Source organism: Phasianus colchicus, chromosome 7, assembly GCF_987193195.1.
Source record: "Phasianus colchicus chromosome 7, bPhaCol1.hap1.1, whole genome shotgun sequence".
Taxonomy (NCBI): domain Eukaryota; kingdom Metazoa; phylum Chordata; class Aves; order Galliformes; family Phasianidae; genus Phasianus; species Phasianus colchicus.
In genome coordinates this window covers 469,728-488,248 of record NC_143442.1, presented here as the reverse complement: position 1 = coordinate 488,248, position 18,521 = coordinate 469,728, and the positions used below count along the sequence as shown (strand labels likewise).

Here is an 18,521-nt window from a genome sequence, read left to right as displayed (position 1 = left end):
AAACAGAACAGCAACATGACACATTTAAGCACTATCTGAGTGGGATATTAACTTCTCCGTTGTATCTGAAGTAGCATCTCAGTTATTTGCCCTACTTAACACTGGAGCTATTTGGTATTTGACATGCCTTACTAGCAGTTTGAGTACCAAGTACTGTAGCTGTATGGTACCATTCAGAGAACATTCCCCTCAAAGCAGAGGCCAGCAGCCAGTATTATTTATGATAGGGAAGAATCATGATTAATTTATTGCCAAGATCAGTAAAGCTTTCTTTGAAGATTGCATCAACTTTGTATTTTTATTAATTATTTAGATTTATTATCTTATTGTTGTGATGAAGACCAGATAAATTTTCCAGACTTGACAAATATTAAAAGCATTTGCAAAACAAACTAAATGCCTGCACGTGTTTCATGCTGAAACATGAAGGTAAGCAGAAGAGTATCAGGAAAAAAAATTATTTAAATTAACTATGAAAATGTTTGGAATTAATAAATTATACTCTGATCTAATGAATTAGTTTTTTTATAAATATATTCAATGGTACTTTGTTGGTGCAATAATGTACCATTTTGTGAGTGGCTTTTGGTTGGTTTGTTTTGGTTTTGTTTGTTTGGGGTTTAATTTATGAATGGAATCAGAGAAGCAACAGCTGCTACATTTAAAGGTATTTAATGACTCAGTAAAACAAAATCCTCAGGAATGGTTTTCTAACTCCAGTTTTATCTTGAATAAATCATATGCACAAAAACTGCATCTCATCCTGGAAAAATGGTACATCTGTTGTGTCACTTGGAACTTGCATGGGTGTTATGGATGTGTAGTGTAAATGTTTGTCAACACAACAGCGCTTCAAACATTATAAGGGAGATTAAGCAGGTCCAGAGGAGGGCCACGAAGCTGATTGGAGGGCTGGGGCACCTCTCCTATGGGTGAGAGAAGGCTCCTGGGAGGACTTCATAGCAGCCTTCCAGTACCTGAAGGGCTACAGGAAGGTGGAGGAGGGACTTTTATAAAAGGGGCGCCTTTATGAAGGGCAGGTAGTGACAGGACAAGGGAAATGGTTTTAAACTGGAAGAGAGTAGATTTATTCTAGATATTAGGAAGAAATTCTTTACTGTGAGGTAAAGAACAGGTTGCCCAGTGATGCTGTGATGTTCCCTCCCTGGAATCACTCAAGGCCAGGCAGGATGGGGCTGTGAGCAACCTGGTCTACAGGGAGGTGTCCCTGCCTGTAGCAGGGGTTGGAACGAGATGATCTTAAAGGTCCTTCCAACCCAAACCACTCCGTCATTCTAAGTGGAAATGATAGTTATTTCTTGCTTCTGTTCTTCAGCAGCATAAAAATTATTAGCATTAAGAGGTAATAGCACCATAAAAGTATTTGTTTCTACCAGCCTCCTGCATTTACTTTGTATCAGATAAATAAACTATAGCCCAATGTTCATGGAGCTTCAGACTTGGTAGCTACAGGTGCGGCCAGAGGAATCACCTGGGGCTTGAAGGCCACTGGCTGCCCTCAGCAAAGGGTTCCTGTTGGAACAGCAACCGCTTCACGTGGCTGATCAACGCCAAGCTTTGTATGTCTGGGTTTTATAACATATGTGATAGATACTAGGTGTGGAACTGTTTCCTTTTGAAACAATACACTTTCGTTTTGAAGAATAAACTTTTTGAACAGAGATCTAGAAAAAATGTACAAGTCATCAGCCTTTTCTTTTTATCTACTTCAGGTGTGATTTGACAGGCAAAAACAGCCTGTGGGACCTTCAGGTTGGGTTTTGGTTTTGTGTTTGAAGCCTCTTCAATCTGTCTGCTGTTAGGGACAGATGAAGTTATTCATCATTACGATACCCAGTGCCAATTTCCAAGAATGTAATAGAGAGGGTGCTGGTTTTCAAAGCATCGATTTTAACAGATTTGGCTGAACCTCAGTTCTGTTTCCATTAAGTGTTTTGTTTTATTCACCTTGTGCTGTGGCCAACAAAAGTGAACTTTAGAGTCAAAAATTCATGGAAGCTGGTACATATCAGTGTATTTCAAATGGCCTTGTGTCTTGCCAAACTAATGGGTGTATCACTTAAAATAGAAAAAGGACCTCTTTAAATGTGGTCCTATGCTGAAATAGAGAACCCCCAGAACTGCAGTTTCACTTGGATCTGAATGCTTGGCCCAGAACCACTTCCTGGGTAAGAAAAGGAGTTGGTTGTATTTCTTCTGCCTGGGATTTCCTTCTGGGGCAGCAGCAGTTCAGCAACTGTAGGTGTGGGGGTTTTCGTATGCCAACTTCAGCATATTCTGTGGATGGTATGGCATAAATTTACTGTACAGTGCTAAAATAGTGCCAGGTTGTAACAGACCTATCTAATACTGCAAATAGCTCATATTAAAAAAAATAGCCTTCTGATGTGGATTGTTAACTCAAAATAACGTTAATCTTAAATTAGAAGAATAGTAGAATATCCTGCCTTTACAAATAAAAGCCTTTTAAAACCATAGAGTGAAATGCACGAAAGCAGCAGGTGCTGATATTCCTCTCCTGTTTCCCAGGTGTGCCGGCTGGGAGGGATCAAACACCTGGTGGATCTCCTGGATCACAGAGTCCCGGAGGTTCAGAAGAATGCATGTGGTGCACTGAGAAACCTGGTGTATGGAAAGTCTACAGATGAAAACAAAATAGCAATGAAGAATGTTGGTGGGATCCCTGCACTTCTGCGATTGCTTAGAAAATCCATTGATGCAGAAATAAAAGAGCTCGTAACAGGTATGTTTTGGATAGAGACCAGTGCAGAACTATAACATAGATAATGTTTCTAATGTGGATGAGACCTAGAAATAATTGATAAGTGACTGGAATTGAGTATATTAGCTGGATTTTTTTTGTGCATTAGTATTTTGTCAATACAAAACCACATATTTTGATTACTAACAGTTAAAAGCTTTAGCATAGAAGTACAGATTCATGGGGAGAAGTGAATCCTGAAGTTACTGCCCCAAAGTTCCAAAGTAAATTTTGCGATGCTCCTACAATCACAGCCAGGCCTCAAGTCAACATTTCTTTTACTCGTAACCTAAGTTTTATTACAGGCATCTTTTTTTTTTATCAGTTGCTGTGAACAGATCCTGCAGAATTCAAAAGATGAAAACAAACTGTGTATGTGTGTTTTACAGTTTAGGTAAATAGTTGGAAATATGCATCTTCTACGAGGCTCTCAGTGTCCAGTCTACTAGAACAGTCATGGCAAGCACCTGTGTGTTCACCCTCAGCTCTGGATTGTGAGGCACTGCATTTAGCTTATAGGCCATGAGTTTGGCACTTGTTGCAGACAGAAAGAATAAATGACTTAAAGTTCCAATTGATGAAGGAACTCTGTTTCCTTCAGAAGAAACTGGATCTGTTGAGTATTGCATACCTGTCAGGCAGCAGAACGAGCTGTACCTTAGGAAAGGGGAAGGAACGTTTCCTGTCAGTCAGCATATGTTTCAGCTGGGTTTCTTTCCTTACGTAAAAGAGGAGAATATTTGTGCATGAATATACTTGCTTTCCTTCTCAGCATTGTGGAAGGATTGGCTGCTGCTCCTTTAGGGCTCTCTGTGGGGGCTGTCCTCTCACCTTCCTGCTCCTTCATCAAAGAGATCGCAGCCTGGACAGTCAGCCAGGATGGGGGATGCCAAATACATCAACTTGAATAGGAGAAAATGTTACAAAGCAAGTCCTTTTATGGCAGCTTTGCTGACTATTTATAGACTGTTACTCGAACTAAATACATAGGCAAATTATCTTTCTCTTGTTAAAAGCAAAGTCTGTTAAGTAGCCAGTATTGCTGCATATCTGTTACCTCTAGCGACCACAATGGAAATCTTTTCTTAAGGGGTTCTCTGGAACTTGTCTTCATGTGATGCGGTGAAGATGACAATCATAAGAGACGCTTTGTCAACGCTGACAAACACTGTGATAGTGCCACACTCCGGGTGGAACAGTGCCTCCTTTGATGATGATCATAAAATTAAATTTCAGACTTCCCTGGTTCTGCGCAACACTACAGGATGCCTGAGGTAACCTCCTGTTCTACAGCACCCCATGGTACACAGCAGCCCTGCTTCCCAGCAGGTCCTTCTTACCCTTAATCTTTAAGGCAAAATTGCTGTTGCATTCCATTTAATTCTATTGTTCAAACAGCTTTCTTTTTTTTTTTTTTTTTTTTTTTCCTGTATTAAGAGAATATGAAAAGTACGAAGTCACCAAGAGGTGTTAATTATAATGGCTAATAGTTAAATTTTGGCTGGTTTTTGTATGAAGTGCAACTGATCATTTTACTTTCTATATATACAAGTAAAGAAATGTTTGACTATTCCCTTTGTGGATTTCTCAAACACAGTAAGAAGAAAAGTACTCTTCAGAATAATAAAATACGAAACTAAAACATCTGAAAAGAGAAATCAAAGACCCAGGGCAGCATGTGAGCTATTTCTGTTCACTTGTATGTTCGTTTATCACTTCAATTTATTACTTTTCAAACTTTTCCATTAGGCAACGCAGTAAGACCATTGTTTTTCAGTAGATACACTGAAACTGCTTTTTATTTTCTGGTAACCCTTCTATACTCCAGAATATTTTCACATCCTACTATTTTTTATTTATTGGGTTATTTTTCAAGGCAAGGTTCACACTGTTGTTGGACATTCAGTGCTACTATAGCACCTAGAGAACATGCACCTTCATGGTCAGCATGCAGAGTTAGCAGCAGGGCTGGTCTCAGAGCACATCCACTCACCACATACATGTCAGGATTTGCAGGGTGGTTACCTCGGAGGCAACTAATTGTCTGTATATCCTTTGCTGCTTACTCTGAAGGACAGTGCAGCCTGTTCCTTTCCCCACACCCTAGTTTATACTTCTATGTATGCATATTACAAATGTCAGTGGGATTGCACCATAGAACACAGCACTGAATGAATCCAGTCTTACAAAGAGGCAGCAAAGGGTATTTTTAACAGAGATGAGTCCAACCACCTATCCTACAGCATACATGCTGTACTTTTGTGCTACTACAACAGAGACAGCTTGTATGGAAAAAGTCTGTGAGAAAGGCATTCTCTTAATGGCTTGTTTTGTCCTTGAGTCAGTTCTACCTTGGAATTATCACTTGAATCTTATTCGTCTCTTATGAAAGCTGGGAGGGGGTTGCTGCACCAAATGGTATGTTTGCTTTTAACTTCTCTAAGTCAGTTATTATTATTATTCTATGGGGGTTTTGTTTGTTTAAAAAAAAAGAAAAAGTTAACTGCAAACTGTCTGATAAATGATGTCTGTCTGTCGGTGGGTGCACTGCATTCGTTTCTCATTTTGCCTGTTTAGGAATCTGAGCTCTGCGGGGGAAGAAGCCCGGAAGCAGATGAGGTCCTGCGAAGGGCTGGTTGATTCACTGCTCTATGTGATCCACACCTGTGTGAACACATCGGATTATGACAGCAAGGTGTGTGCTCATTTCATCTGAGGGATTTCTAATGCTAACCTATGTGTCTGATCTAATCTCTTGGGGTTTGTGTAATGCAGTTTCTCACTGTGATATTTTTAACTCAGCTGATTGTCTCTCAGCCCCACGTCACTGATGCACGATCAAATTCTGTCCCATAATGCAGTCGTAATTTGTTCTGGACTATTCACTTCTGCCAAGTATTCATTCATTTAATAATAAGCTCTCATGCTTTTCATTTGCAGGTTACTAAAACCAGTATAGTAGGGAAGACTATTATAAATATTTTCATGTTTGGTGATATCAGGAGAGAGATTGCAGTTTTCCCAAAAAAACAAGTATAGTAATGTCCAAGGCCCAGAATTAGAATTTGATGCTTGTGCTTTAGAATACCTTTTGATCTGTGCTCAATTTGTTTTATCACTACACGAGAAAGCAACAAGTTACATGTTGTCTTTACAATTTGGTTTCAGACAGTGGAGAACTGCGTGTGCACCCTGAGAAACCTTTCCTACCGCTTGGAGCTGGAGGTGCCTCAGGCGCGTCTGCTGGGCATCAATGAACTGGACGACTTGTTGGGAAAGGAGTCACCAAGCAAAGACTCCGAGCCAAGCTGCTGGGGGAAAAAAAAGAAGAAGAAAAAAAAAACTTCACAGGAGGACCAGGTTTGCCTCTTTTCTTTGATTACAAATGTTTAAAATGTTTAGCTAACGATGAACATAACTTGAAGAAAGATACCATATGTTGAATGAAAATACAGAGGTTTATTGTATTTACAAATACATATTCATTTCTCAGTGGGATGGAGTTGGCCCTATACCAGGATTTTCCAAGTCTCCTAAGGGGGTAGAAATGCTGTGGCACCCATCGGTAGTGAAGCCGTACCTAACGCTTCTAGCAGAAAGCTCCAATCCAGCCACTCTCGAAGGCTCTGCAGGATCTCTCCAGAATCTTTCTGCTGGCAACTGGAAGGTATCTGAATTCCTGCTCTTCCTTCTGTTTCTTTGTAGAGTGTGGCATCAGAGCTTATGTGCTATGAAAATGTTATTTCTGCAGTGAAAGGCAATGTCGAAGATGGTAGGCAGGAAGAGCAGTCTGGAAACTATACAGTCAAAATGTACATGTACTAGGCAGTAATAACACTTCATAACATCAGGACTGTGGTATGTAGTATATCGGTTACGAGCATTAAAAACTTGTATTTGCTCTATCATTTTTATTTCCATATATTGCTGCTTATGGCTCTTGCACACAATGTGTTACAACAGCATTAGGTGAGAATACTTCAGTAATGTTATGTATTTGTCACAGAGAGATGGAGAAAATGTTAATTGCTTTCATTTCTTAAAATGTCCTGCCATAGCAGAGTCAGCCCTTTTTCATAATGATGAAGGGAAGTATTTAACTGTTAACATATCATCTCTGCACTGGAAAATGTAAAGATGTCCTTGAAATATTAAGAATTATCATCTAATAAGACAATTTCAGTCAGAATGTCCCACTAGATCTGCAGGTAACTTGGAGCTCTGTTGCAGTTTGCAGCGTACATTCGAGCTGCTGTAAGGAAAGAAAAAGGACTGCCAATCCTTGTGGAACTCCTGAGGATGGATAACGATAGAGTCGTTTCATCTGTGGCAACCGCCTTACGGAACATGGCATTAGATGTTCGGAATAAGGAGCTTATTGGTGAGTCCAGAACTGTGAGGAGTAAGTCTGACTTAATATTGAAAGACTGCAAGGGAAGATTCTACCAATAGAAATAGCATATTTGATTTTACTGTATCACATCACTTGTGCCCCAGAAGTTAATCTTTTTGACAGCAGGACTTTCCAGAGTAATGCCGTTGTTTTGGTTTGCCTTTAGCCATCTTGCATGCCTGTCTCTTCACAATGGGCTGAAGTGACCTCAAATGAACTGAACAGGAAACTGTCAGTACAAAATATGATGGAAAACACTACTCTGCTTCCTTGGAGCTAATAAATGGTAACCTTCTCAGAGGGCTTCAGGGTCCCTTATGTGTACTAAGAGAACAGGACAGCCTTGCTGCCAGAGCACCAGTAGATGCTTTAGTAGTGCTGGATAGGGAGAGAGGGCAAAAATCCTCTCCTAGAGAAATATTTCCACCAAAACCCAGATAGAGAACAGTATATATATATGCCTTTGCTGAATTAAGTAATCAGTAAGGATGCTTGCTAGAAGAACTTAATGGTTTTCTTCTGACAGTTTTAATATTTAACATTGAAAGCTTTCACCTATGCCTTTCTCATCTACCCTTTAAAAATAAAAGTAAAAACTTCTCCTGCCTTGGTCAGGAATCTGTCTACTATGGCACGTGTTGACCATGCCTTGCTCCTGTGGCCCAAAGGAACCTGCTAACTCATAGCAAGATGTAAAGATGTTTGATTTTTGTAACAGGAATTTTCTATATTGTAGGCTATGGAGTAAGCATGCAATAGTTATTTATACAGATAAGAGATAGTTACTCTCAAAAAAATAAATGCAGTTGAAAATTATATATTTCTGGAGCTTTGCCATATGGCATGTTCAGAACATGTTTTCTTGCAGAGCATGTATTATATCTATAAAAAATTAGGAGAAAAACATATACTCATGTTCCGTTGCATCAGCCATATACAGGCAATATTCTGTGATAATCTATTTTCAGAACTTTTCCTTCCCCTCACAGCAGAACTTGTCAGTTAGGAATGTCCCTCCACCTGCGCTCTCTCTGTAAAAGCTTTAGCTATTGAAGAGTTATTGGCTTTCCAGGCATAAAATATTCTGAGACACGAAGTGAGTCCGAAACCAGCCCGTGCCAGTGCCCTGTTTTATACAACTTTGTCACCATTTGTTGGTGCAGAGCTCTCGGCTTTCAGTGATTGAATCTCTGGGGGGAAAAAGGTTATTTAAAAGAGTGGGTACTCATTTGAGTAGCAGTATAAGACGGTATGTGGAAATGTGTGTTGCTGAGCTTGCCAAAACATTGGCAGTGACAGAGTAGTACTGTGTACAGCGTTGTTGGTGGGAACTTTCCGCTGTATTTGAAAAGAAATTGCTTTTGTGCGCAGAATTTATTTTTGGATAAAATTTTTCCCCAGACACATTATGCAAATAGACAGTGAAGGGCTTTGAGAAAGGCTTCTTCATCAAGCACCACGGCATACAAATACAAGTCTTCAGTAAAATCAATTAATAACCGTTTAATTAGCAACAGGACCTAAACAGGAAAAGAAAATAAAAAACACTTCAGCTTTACTTGATTTCCTTTATTTGCAGTGTGATTATTCCTGTCAGTAATTGAAACTGAAGGAGCTGAGATCTTATCTCTTGTGGGTGACAAACAGGGTGAACAGAATGTCTGAAGGAAAAAGGCCCACATGACTGTAAGGATTTCTTTAGCCCCCCCCCATAGATGAAGCCAAGGAATGTGCACAGCTCCTCAAATCACATGAAATAATGTAATGTTTTCTCTTGAACAATTCTGCTTTCTCCAAATAATCTCTGTTTCTAAATGCTCCAGTTTTAATACCAAAATGCAGGTTACTTCTCATGGTTTTTAAGCCAGAAGGAGAGAAGGGAGAAGAGAAAAGTGATCTCTACTCTTACTGCATAAAGTGTGAAGTCTTGGAGTTTTTCTGTGGATTGGATCCCGTGTTCCATTTGACTGCTTTCAAATGCAGTTTATTGATAAGTCTTAGAATTTCAAATCTTAAGTACCAAAACATACATTCTGACTTGGTTCTGTTGATGGGTTGTTACAGGCAAATATGCTATGCGAGATCTGGTGAATCGACTGCCAGGAGGCAATGGCCCAAGCATACTGTCTGATGAGACTGTAGCAGCAATCTGCTGCGCGCTGCATGAGGTCACCAGCAAAAATATGGAAAATGCCAAAGCCCTCGCTGATACCGGGGGAATAGAAAAGCTGGTGAACATAACAAAAGGAAGAGGTGACAGGCAAGTAGGCAACAAATTTCATACATCGTCTGTTTATTTCATTTCAAATGTGTAAGAATGCAGGTAACCAGGGGGAAGGGGAGTTTAAAAATAAAAATAGATTTTAAAAAGTCTGTTCTTTTTTTTTTACTGTCCTGATCTGAGTAGCTACCAAGTCTGAGTCACAGTGGGACAGAAGAGGCAGTTGGTCTGGTACCTGTCATTCTTTTACAGTGTATTCCTTACAGCTTTTGGAGACTATTACAGCTGCAGACAGTAACCACATTAATGGGGTCTATTCAGGGAAAACAGTATTTAAAAACTTATCTTTTAAATACCTACAACATTAATAGAGTATTTAGAGCTTTTTGAAATCAGAACATGTTTAACACCTTCATCAGGATATCTCAATAGCTATTAATTATATTGAGCATGGCCAGTTGTTAGGCTGTGAGGAAAACCTGCCCTACCAAACAGCAACCTTGCCAGTGGGATTCTCTGGAATAGGACTGCTGATGGGTTGGTTGATGGGTTCTGGCTGTCTGCAGACTGCTGTGGGTCTGTCTGTGCCATGCAACCTGGTGTGCTAGGGGCTTTATAGGGCACTGTGGGCAGTAGCACTGATACCTTTCAGAAGTAGGTGGGTAGCAGAGCATCATGTTGTGGGAATGCCGCAGTGTCTGAGTCATGCAGTGCCAGCACCAAGCCAGCCTCAGGGACCCCATGTAGTTCTGATCAGGATCTCTGCTTTAAGCTGCTCAGTGTATCTGATGGAACGCATGCTGGCAGGACTCTTGCATAAAGTAGGAAATCCTGGATCTCCCTTCTTTGGTCAGCACAAAGCTGATTATCCAGTCAGTCCCATGTTTTGTTCCCACTATTTGATCGCGCAGCAGTGGGGAGGAAAGGATCTGCAGCTGTGCAGAAGTGTGAATTAAATGCACAGCATTTTTATCAACATCTGTCTGAAAAGAAACTGTGGGCTGTATTTTGAGTATCTGTGATTTATGATAGTTTGTATGTTCAAGGTGTCAGCTGTGACTATAACTGTTGTTCTGTGGAGATTATGTGGAAAGTTGCTCTTACAACTACAAGATAACAGGGTGCATAGGAGAGATCTGGAGGAAACAACCACAAGTTATGCTAGGAGAGGTTGAAGTTGGCAGCTGGGAGGACTTTTTTCACAGGGATGCGGTCAGGCATTGGGATGGGCTTCCCTGAGTGACAGTGAGTCCCCATCATGGAGGTGTGCAAGAGCCAGGGGATGCAGAGCCTGGGAACCTGTGGTAGTGGAGGTGTGTGGAACCAATGGTTGAGATTCATGGTTGTTATGAGGGTCTTTTCTGACCTACATGATTCTGTGACTGAAAATCTTTGAATAGGTTAGAAGTGTCTACTCATTGACTGATGCTATAAACTGCAATTTTTTTCAGCTTTTTCAGTCATGTTTTTCTTTCAAAAAGTTTGTTTGGATGAATCTTCACACTGACAGGAAAAGGCACATGTTTGACACAGATGTGCTGTGGAATTTAATTTCAAATCCCTTCTTCAGTACCAACACCAGGCACAATGACATGACTGCTCTTCATAACAGGCAGAGCAATTCCCTCACCTTGCTCTTGAGAATGGAAAAAGTCTCACTGACCAAACCACTCCTGTGATAGCACAGCACAGGTTGGAGAACCAAGTCCTATTTGGAGGATGTTGGGACACATTCAGCACCAACTCCCTTTAATTTGTTTGCTATTTTTCTACTGCTAGGAACATTGTATAAAGTTTTAAAGTATATAGTCTCAGTTTTTGTGAAATGTACTAAAGAATGTTTCTTATCACAATGTTTTGTTTTTGTGTATGATGACCATGAAGAGAGAATTTGGTGTGGTGACATGAAGAGAGAATTTCTAGGCTGAAGAGAGAAGTAACTGTCATGTCAGTGTACACAGCCTTTCTTGACCCTGCTGACACTGCTGTACTGCAGGCAGCACTAAGAGCTGGCTTTCTTCACAGCTGCAAGGTTTAGGCTATTCCATTGCTCCAGAACACCATTCTGCTTAAGTGGAGTTAATGCTTACTACTAACACAATATTCTTTATTTCCTTAGATCTTCACTGAAAGTTGTCAAGGCAGCTGCTCAGGTACTGAATACGTTATGGCAGTATCGAGACCTTCGCAGCATTTATAAGAAGGTAGATCGCAAAATTACCTTACATTGGAAAACAGTTGTATAAAAACTCTTAAGCTAAGATTAAGCAATAATTTATGTTCTTTGCTTTTTACCACTCCTCAGGATGGATGGAATCAGAGTCACTTCATTACACCAGTATCGACACTTGAACGTGAGAGATTCAAATCCCATCCCTCGTTATCAACAGCCAATCAGCAGATGTCACCGGTCATACAGTCAGGTCAGTGAAGACACATAAAGAGATCTATTGAAGGGATACCTTGTATCTCATTGAGCTCAAACGGCCTTTGGGTTGACTTGGCATTCTAAAGCACGGGGGCTCTCTCTGTTTTCTCTGTATTTAACCCTACAAACAGCAGTGCAGAGGTGCTTCACGAGTGCTGTGTGTGACATGTCTGATACTGGTGGCAGGTTTCAGACCCCACAGTGTGTGAGCATCTCCACTTCTGCATTCGGATAAAGCACTCTTTGAAGTAAGCATCCCCTTTAACTCCTTAATGACAAAAGCTCAAATGAACTCAGAATGTGAGAATTGTATTCCTTTTGCAAGAATCTGAATCAGATGGTGATGGTGTACTTCCAGAACATCAGCAGACCCCAGTTGATAGCGGGCATGCAGCCCATGGGACCAGATTAGATGTAATCCTAAGTAGCATCCTCAGTGCACACTGTGTGGAGATCTGGACTTTGTCACTGTTTCCCTCTACAAAATCACTGCTTTTCAGCTGCATGGCATTGTAGGTCAGGCCTCTTACTTAAAAGCACACAGAGCAAACCCACTAGTGATGGACCTGTTTTTGTTCCAATATAATGAGCAAAACAAATGCAACACATCTTACTCTTCTGACTCCTCATTGTTGCAGTAAACTCCCCTTTGTTCCTTTAACATCTCCAGGAGTAGGATTTAGATCTTTGTGACAGCAAGGCTTTCAGTGGGTTTTGTATCCTCTGAATTTAGCATTTTATTTCATCCAATTTGTCTATCTATTTTTATGTGAGTATATCTCTCTTAATACTGAGAAAAATACATTTGCCATTTGCTAAAATAATTGACCAGCTCTTACAATACAGTTGATTAATTACTTACATAAATAAAAGGAACAACACTCACACAAGTTTGTGAAACAGGTGACTGAAAAACAGGGACTCAGGCTGGGATATATTCTGCTATCAGCCGTATCCTGTAGTGACTTGGGGAAAGACAACATATCCTTCCTGCCCAGAGTTCCTCTCAGCCACCACCGTACAATACACCATACAATACAGGACTGATTTCTTTGTCTGGTGTCATAAAACAGCAGACTACAGTCTTCAGTTGTAGAGCATTTTGTTGTTCTGATCTTTTTGGTCAGTTACATGTTTGGTTTTCTCCCAGTCCTTTGGGTTTCTGAGAGATTGTCCTGAACAAACATCCCTTTTTCTCTCTCCAACCACATGGTACCAAAGGAGTTGCTATGTACTCTTAGATCTAGTTGCTAAGTTGCACATACTGGTATCAAAACTGCACCTTGAATTTGTGGACTGTTTAGGCCACATATCTACAGCCAGAACCAAAAATACATTCTCAATAGAAGCAGTGACGCTGAAGCAAATTCTGCTCAGGCTCTGGGAACTACAAGCTTTTCCTGAAGCTCTCCTCCTAAGATATGCTAGCAGAATGACTGTGGTGCTCCAGTTCTGTGAACTGCAAGTAGGAAATAAGATGGGAAGTTCTAACATAATATTCTGAGGCTGTTGTACTTCAAAGAGCACTGAGCAGAAACTAACAGGAAGTGCCTGTTTTTCTGTTCCAGAGCATGACCAAGCTTAAACTATTAGGATGGAAGCTCAATGCATAAAACTTATCTGCAGAGTACTGTGGGAACAGCCCTGCAGGTTGCAGCACACACAGCAGATGTGGTAGAACATTTGTACATGGTCTGTAGCAGTTGTTCTTCGTTAAAGTCACTCAGTGCACACATTAAGTTGACCACTTTCAGATGGTGCTCCTCCAGGTTAGCTTTTTTAGCCTTGAGTATGCTAGGAAAATATCATAATTAAGCTATTCTTAATAACCCAAAATTGTGAATATGATATAAAGGACACAAGTATTGGAAGAAGAAAAACAGGTATCTGTGAAAAAGAAAAGAGGTAGTTGTACAAACTTTCTGCATCTGTTCACAGTAATAAAAGCAATGGATTACGTTGTATTGTTTTGCAATGGCTGTCAGCCAACAGGAGCTGACCAAGTGGCCAAGATTCACTTCTGTGTGATAATGAAAGGAAAATAGTACAAGCCTGTGCATGGGTGACTTCAGCCAGGCAGAATGTAATGTTTTCTGACCTGTCCTGGGTGACATGGTGGACTTGAAGCTTCTATTTAAGCATAACCTAAATAAAATCATAAACTTTAACAAAGAAATGAATGAAATGGGTAAAATCTCTTACTTATTTCAAATCATTATGGAGTGGTGACTGGTTGTAAAAGTATCAGTGGTAATCTCATGGTGCGTTGTTGATAGCTCTCATCATTGCAGTTCTTTGTACAGGAAAGGCTATGCACTAATTTTGGCCATTACCCATGAATTTGCTCATCTCATTTGCTGATCCTTAGAGAAGGAAAGGGTGAGGAGAGAAGAGAGAAGGTCAGGTTTGAGAAAGATGATCAGTCTGCAATAACAGCCTTTCCTTTTTCATCAGTTGGCAGCACATCTTCATCACCGGCTTTGTTAGGAATTAGAGAACCCCGCTCTGAATATGAGAGAACACAACCTTCTATGCAGTATTACAACAACCACGGCGATATCATTGCTCATAAAGACATCTATACTGGTAAGGTACTAGCTAGGTGACCTCCTAGCTGCAATAGGTAAATATTCCTTCTGTGTGGAGTTCATGCAATCATAATATGGACAGCTGCATTAGCAGAAATGTTGCTTTTAATGTTGTTTTCACTTTTATTTGTTGCATGAGGAAAAAAAGAGGTTTTTTATATTTATCTGCTATTTTCTTTAAAATTACAAACATTACCAGAATAACAGATTGTCTTTGAGATCCCTTCCAAACCGAGCTATTTTTTGATTCTATGAATAAGAGGAGATCTGTTTATATGCTGGGAGATGAGGTGCTTGGAAAACTTATTTTAGTTTAAAAATCTGTTGCAGAAAATTATTTTATTATACACTTTGTATGTTATAATCAAACATTATTTTAATATGCATATATATTGTTATGTTATTATAAAGCTATACCAGTATTTCACACTTTCCTGATTTTGCTTTTCCTTCTTCGAGTCACAAAATAAGAGATGTCAGTAAAAAGGGAGAAATAAATTCCTCATTTTAAAGGTTATCAGCAGCACACATGCATGGGGAAAAGAAAAAAAAGCACTGGGGTTTCTGTTTAACTACTGCTGAGGGATAACATTCACTTGTATCTCATGACTGTATTATTAGTAAACTGTAAAATCTGCAGACTTAATTGTTGGAGTGCTACATAATTTTTCTAGATAAAATAAAAGCACAAAGACCAAAAAAAATAGACTGAAGTTGATGCCAAAACCTATTTTCTCACAGGTTCCAGCAAAACGTCCCCAATTTACATCAGTTCCTATTCCTCACCAGCGAGAGAACAGAACAGGCGGCTACAGGTGAGTCTGAAATTTGGTTTTGAAGTGATACTGAAATAACTTGACTCAGCACACGGTGTCGTAATGGAACTTTAAAGGGTTTAAGTACACTTTGTAACGCCAGTGTTTTCTGCGGAGAGCTGAGCATTTCTGTCCTCAGCAGTACGTAAGCTGTTGTCAGCCTACCGCTGTGCTTTCTTTCTGTAGTCCCACATCTTTGTATGTTCTTAGCACAGCTGGATCGCAGACCGCTGTTCTGACTTGGCAGATATTTCAGGTTCTGTATTTTCTACACGTGTCCTAAAAACTCAGCTGTGGATTGTTACTGGCTCCGCAGTGGATGCAGGTGGGTGACCTGCAGACAGGCTGAGAGGTTTTTCCTGCTTTAGTTCTACATGGAGCCTTAGGCGCGTTTCATGCAGTTTTCGTCATTGGAAGAGCTACACTTAGCTATTCAGGGAGAGTTTTGTGTGTAATATGTATAAGTTCTAAAAACAAGCATTTTCTCTGTTAAATTACATTTTAAAAGTTTATTTTTCTTTCACGTTGCCAACAGCATCAGCAACTGTACTACAGTCAAGAAGATACCAACAGAAAGAACTGCGACGCGTACAGGTTGTACCTGCAGTCCCCACACAGCTATGAAGACCCAAACTTTTACGATCGAGTTCACTTTCCTGCTACTTCAGACTACACAACACAGTATGGACTGAAATCAACCACAAATTATGTAGACTTTTATTCCACCAGACGATCTTCTTATAGAGCAGAACAGTACCCAGGTTCACCTGACTCCTGGGTGTAGCATCAAAGGGAAAAAAAAAAACAACAGTATATTTCTCATCGCGCTTGAGAAGAAATTGAATGGCCTCATTTGATGTCTTGGTTATGAAATCTGAAGGTGAAATAAAAGAGGAAATAAGGAAGTCTTTTGGTTTGGGTTTTGGAGGGCATTTGGCTTTGGTTTGGGTTTTTTTGTTTTAGTTTTTGCTGGGGGTTTTTTTGGGTGAGGAACCGTCAGAGAGAAAAACTGGAAGGGATGTTTCTTTGCTCTGTTAGATGTTAGGTATTATTACTTGTAGCTTCTGTAGTCTGGTGAGGGTGTGGGCGATGTGATGAAAGGTTTGAGAATTGAGTAAAATGAATTTGGAAAGTGTGTAGGTCAGAGCAAATTAAACCTGTTTTTTATGTGAATAAAAGTCTTGTTCTGATAGTTTGTACAGAAAAAAATAAAATGGATGCCCTTGTTTTATTGATATTACTAAATGTCAAGATTGTATGCTATTATGTCGTGTAAATTTCTTTCATTGGTGTAAATATGGAAATGCCACATTGGTTTAAAGTGCCATCCATTTGTAATGCAGTGTGTCATTTTGAAAGAGATTTGAAACATCGTACACAAAAAAAAAAAATCCAAGAAAATGTTATAAATTAAAAAAAAATACAATTAATAGCATAATTTTGAAGCACAAAGTCCAGTTCAGCATACCTGCACCTCTCCCATTCCCATTCGCTGCATATTTCATACAAAAACAAACAAAAAACTTCACTGCCATTTTCTATGCACATGGAAGAATAATAAATATGGAAGTCTCATCCATGGAAAGCTGGTCCCTGTTCTTTTTTTTTTATTATTATTTTCGGCGTGTGGAATTTCAGAAACAAATACTGTGAATGCAAGGTGCAACTACTTTTTTTTTTTTCAATCAAGTTAAATACATCAGAATTGCTTTGGCCACTGTCTCAGCATTCCACAGTGCAAGTGTTCCAGAGGTGCCAGGCTGGCATACCAAAGCATGAAGTTATGTCCTACTCCCAATTCCTTTGGCTACAGGCAATTGGGGTATGTTTGAACTTCATCCTGTGTTCTTCCCAGCACTTCTCTACTCCTCCCCTTTTTCCCCCCTATAAAACTTCTATCTTCTTGCTTTCAGAGAGTATAGTCTGTAGTTTGCACTTTGCTTGGATTTACTTACAATCCAAATCACTGATGACATTAGTAACTGTGTACTTTCCTCACACTGTAGAGTCTGTTGACTTTGTATTGTTCTTAGTTTTTTCTTCCCCATCCTAGCAAATTTCTTCAGTTTTCAGCATCTGCAAATGCCCCAGTTGTGTTGGTGCAGTGATGACAGGTAAAGGTAAGCAGAACCGCTCCAATTAAATTCACCTCTCCTTACTTGGCTGGGGGGTGCTTCTGCCCCCTAGCTGTACAAGGGGAAAGAAACGAAGGGGTAAACAGCCCAGTAGAAGAAATGAGTTGGGTCTTAACCTCTGTTACAGAGCCAAGCAACTCCCCACTGATTGCAGCATGATGCATTACCAAGGGACAGCATTGTGCAGGTGGTGCCTTTTCTTTCCTGGACTTCGGTTTTCTCCTTTTAAGGTAGGAAAGAGTTTCCATTTAATTCAATTTGAGTTTGTTTCTGGTAAGAACAGTTTGGTCACTGATCTTGCACCATAGTTCTGACTGCCTTCAGGGTCGTGTACAAGCTTTGCTACAAGAATGAATGTTGATCATCTGGTACACCCATAACTTCACTGAGCCAGATGTATTTATTTGGTACTGCATTGTCCCACGGTGCTTTCAATTAGTGCTGGATAATAAAGAGTGGTCTGACAGGATCACGGTCTGCTCTGATTTCCTTGGAATCTGCTGACATCTTTGAATCATTTTTACCTCTCAGCTGAGACTTTAATTAGGATCAAAAGCAGCAAGGCGTGGGCAGGCACCCAACTGGGATCTTCTGTGGCGTGGCAGATATATTTTGTTATGGTCATTTTCTTTGCTTTTTAATGGTCCCATTATTCATGTATTTCCACCCTTTGTCTTGGTACTACATGATTACAGTCATCTCCACATTCTGTTTGTTGGTTAATTTCCCTTTATGTACGGTTTCAAACCAAAGGCATGAAAGTGGGGAAAATCGGGGCACAATGTAATTTCATTGCTCACCTTCAGAGTGCAGGCTGTGTTTGGGCCAGCCAAAGGGCCAAAGGGAGCGTAAACGTAAGGCAGGGGCTTCTAAAATGCACTGTATTCATTGAGTTACATTCAGATTGATATTCTGGTGAGGAAAATAAAAGTTAACTATTCAAAACACCAATGTCCTTAGGACAGGGCGATGTTAATTTGGAAGTTAAAAAGTTGAATAGTAATAGCACCCTGGGAAATGTCCTTTATTTTCATCTTTCTAATAATTAAATTGTAAATGTGCTGAAAGAAGAACTAAACCTTATCAAAATCAGAGAGTTAAATAGCTTACGATTAGAACAGCTTGAGATGATGAGTCGTGCAGTACAGCAGCACTGTGC

At 40.0% G+C, this 18,521-nt stretch overlaps 1 protein-coding gene across 9 annotated transcripts in view; it reads left to right on the top strand.

The window, feature by feature from the left end:
- PKP4 (plakophilin 4) overlaps window positions 1-16,657 on the top strand; it is a 63,867-nt gene extending 47,210 nt beyond the window's left edge. For 8 of the 9 annotated variants that reach the window (XM_090143428.1, XM_090143426.1, XM_090143427.1 and 5 more), the window contains 12 exons: window positions 2,551-2,764; window positions 3,873-4,056; window positions 5,360-5,477; window positions 5,951-6,142; window positions 6,276-6,449; window positions 7,013-7,163; window positions 9,240-9,435; window positions 11,516-11,600; window positions 11,702-11,819; window positions 14,279-14,410; window positions 15,154-15,227; window positions 15,763-16,657. In XM_090143428.1, the coding sequence (XP_089999554.1) occupies window positions 2,551-2,764; window positions 3,873-4,056; window positions 5,360-5,477; window positions 5,951-6,142; window positions 6,276-6,449; window positions 7,013-7,163; window positions 9,240-9,435; window positions 11,516-11,600; window positions 11,702-11,819; window positions 14,279-14,410; window positions 15,154-15,227; window positions 15,763-16,011 (1,887 nt within the window). In that variant the 3' untranslated portion in view covers window positions 16,012-16,657. Of the gene's footprint in view, window positions 1-2,550; window positions 2,765-3,872; window positions 4,057-5,359; window positions 5,478-5,950; window positions 6,143-6,275; window positions 6,450-7,012; window positions 7,164-9,239; window positions 9,436-11,515; window positions 11,601-11,701; window positions 11,820-13,392; window positions 13,594-14,278; window positions 14,411-15,153; window positions 15,228-15,762 lie in introns of those variants that run through there. The other variant, XR_016468070.1, reaches the window with a different exon arrangement.
- The last annotated feature ends 1,864 nt before the right edge of the window (window positions 16,658-18,521 follow it).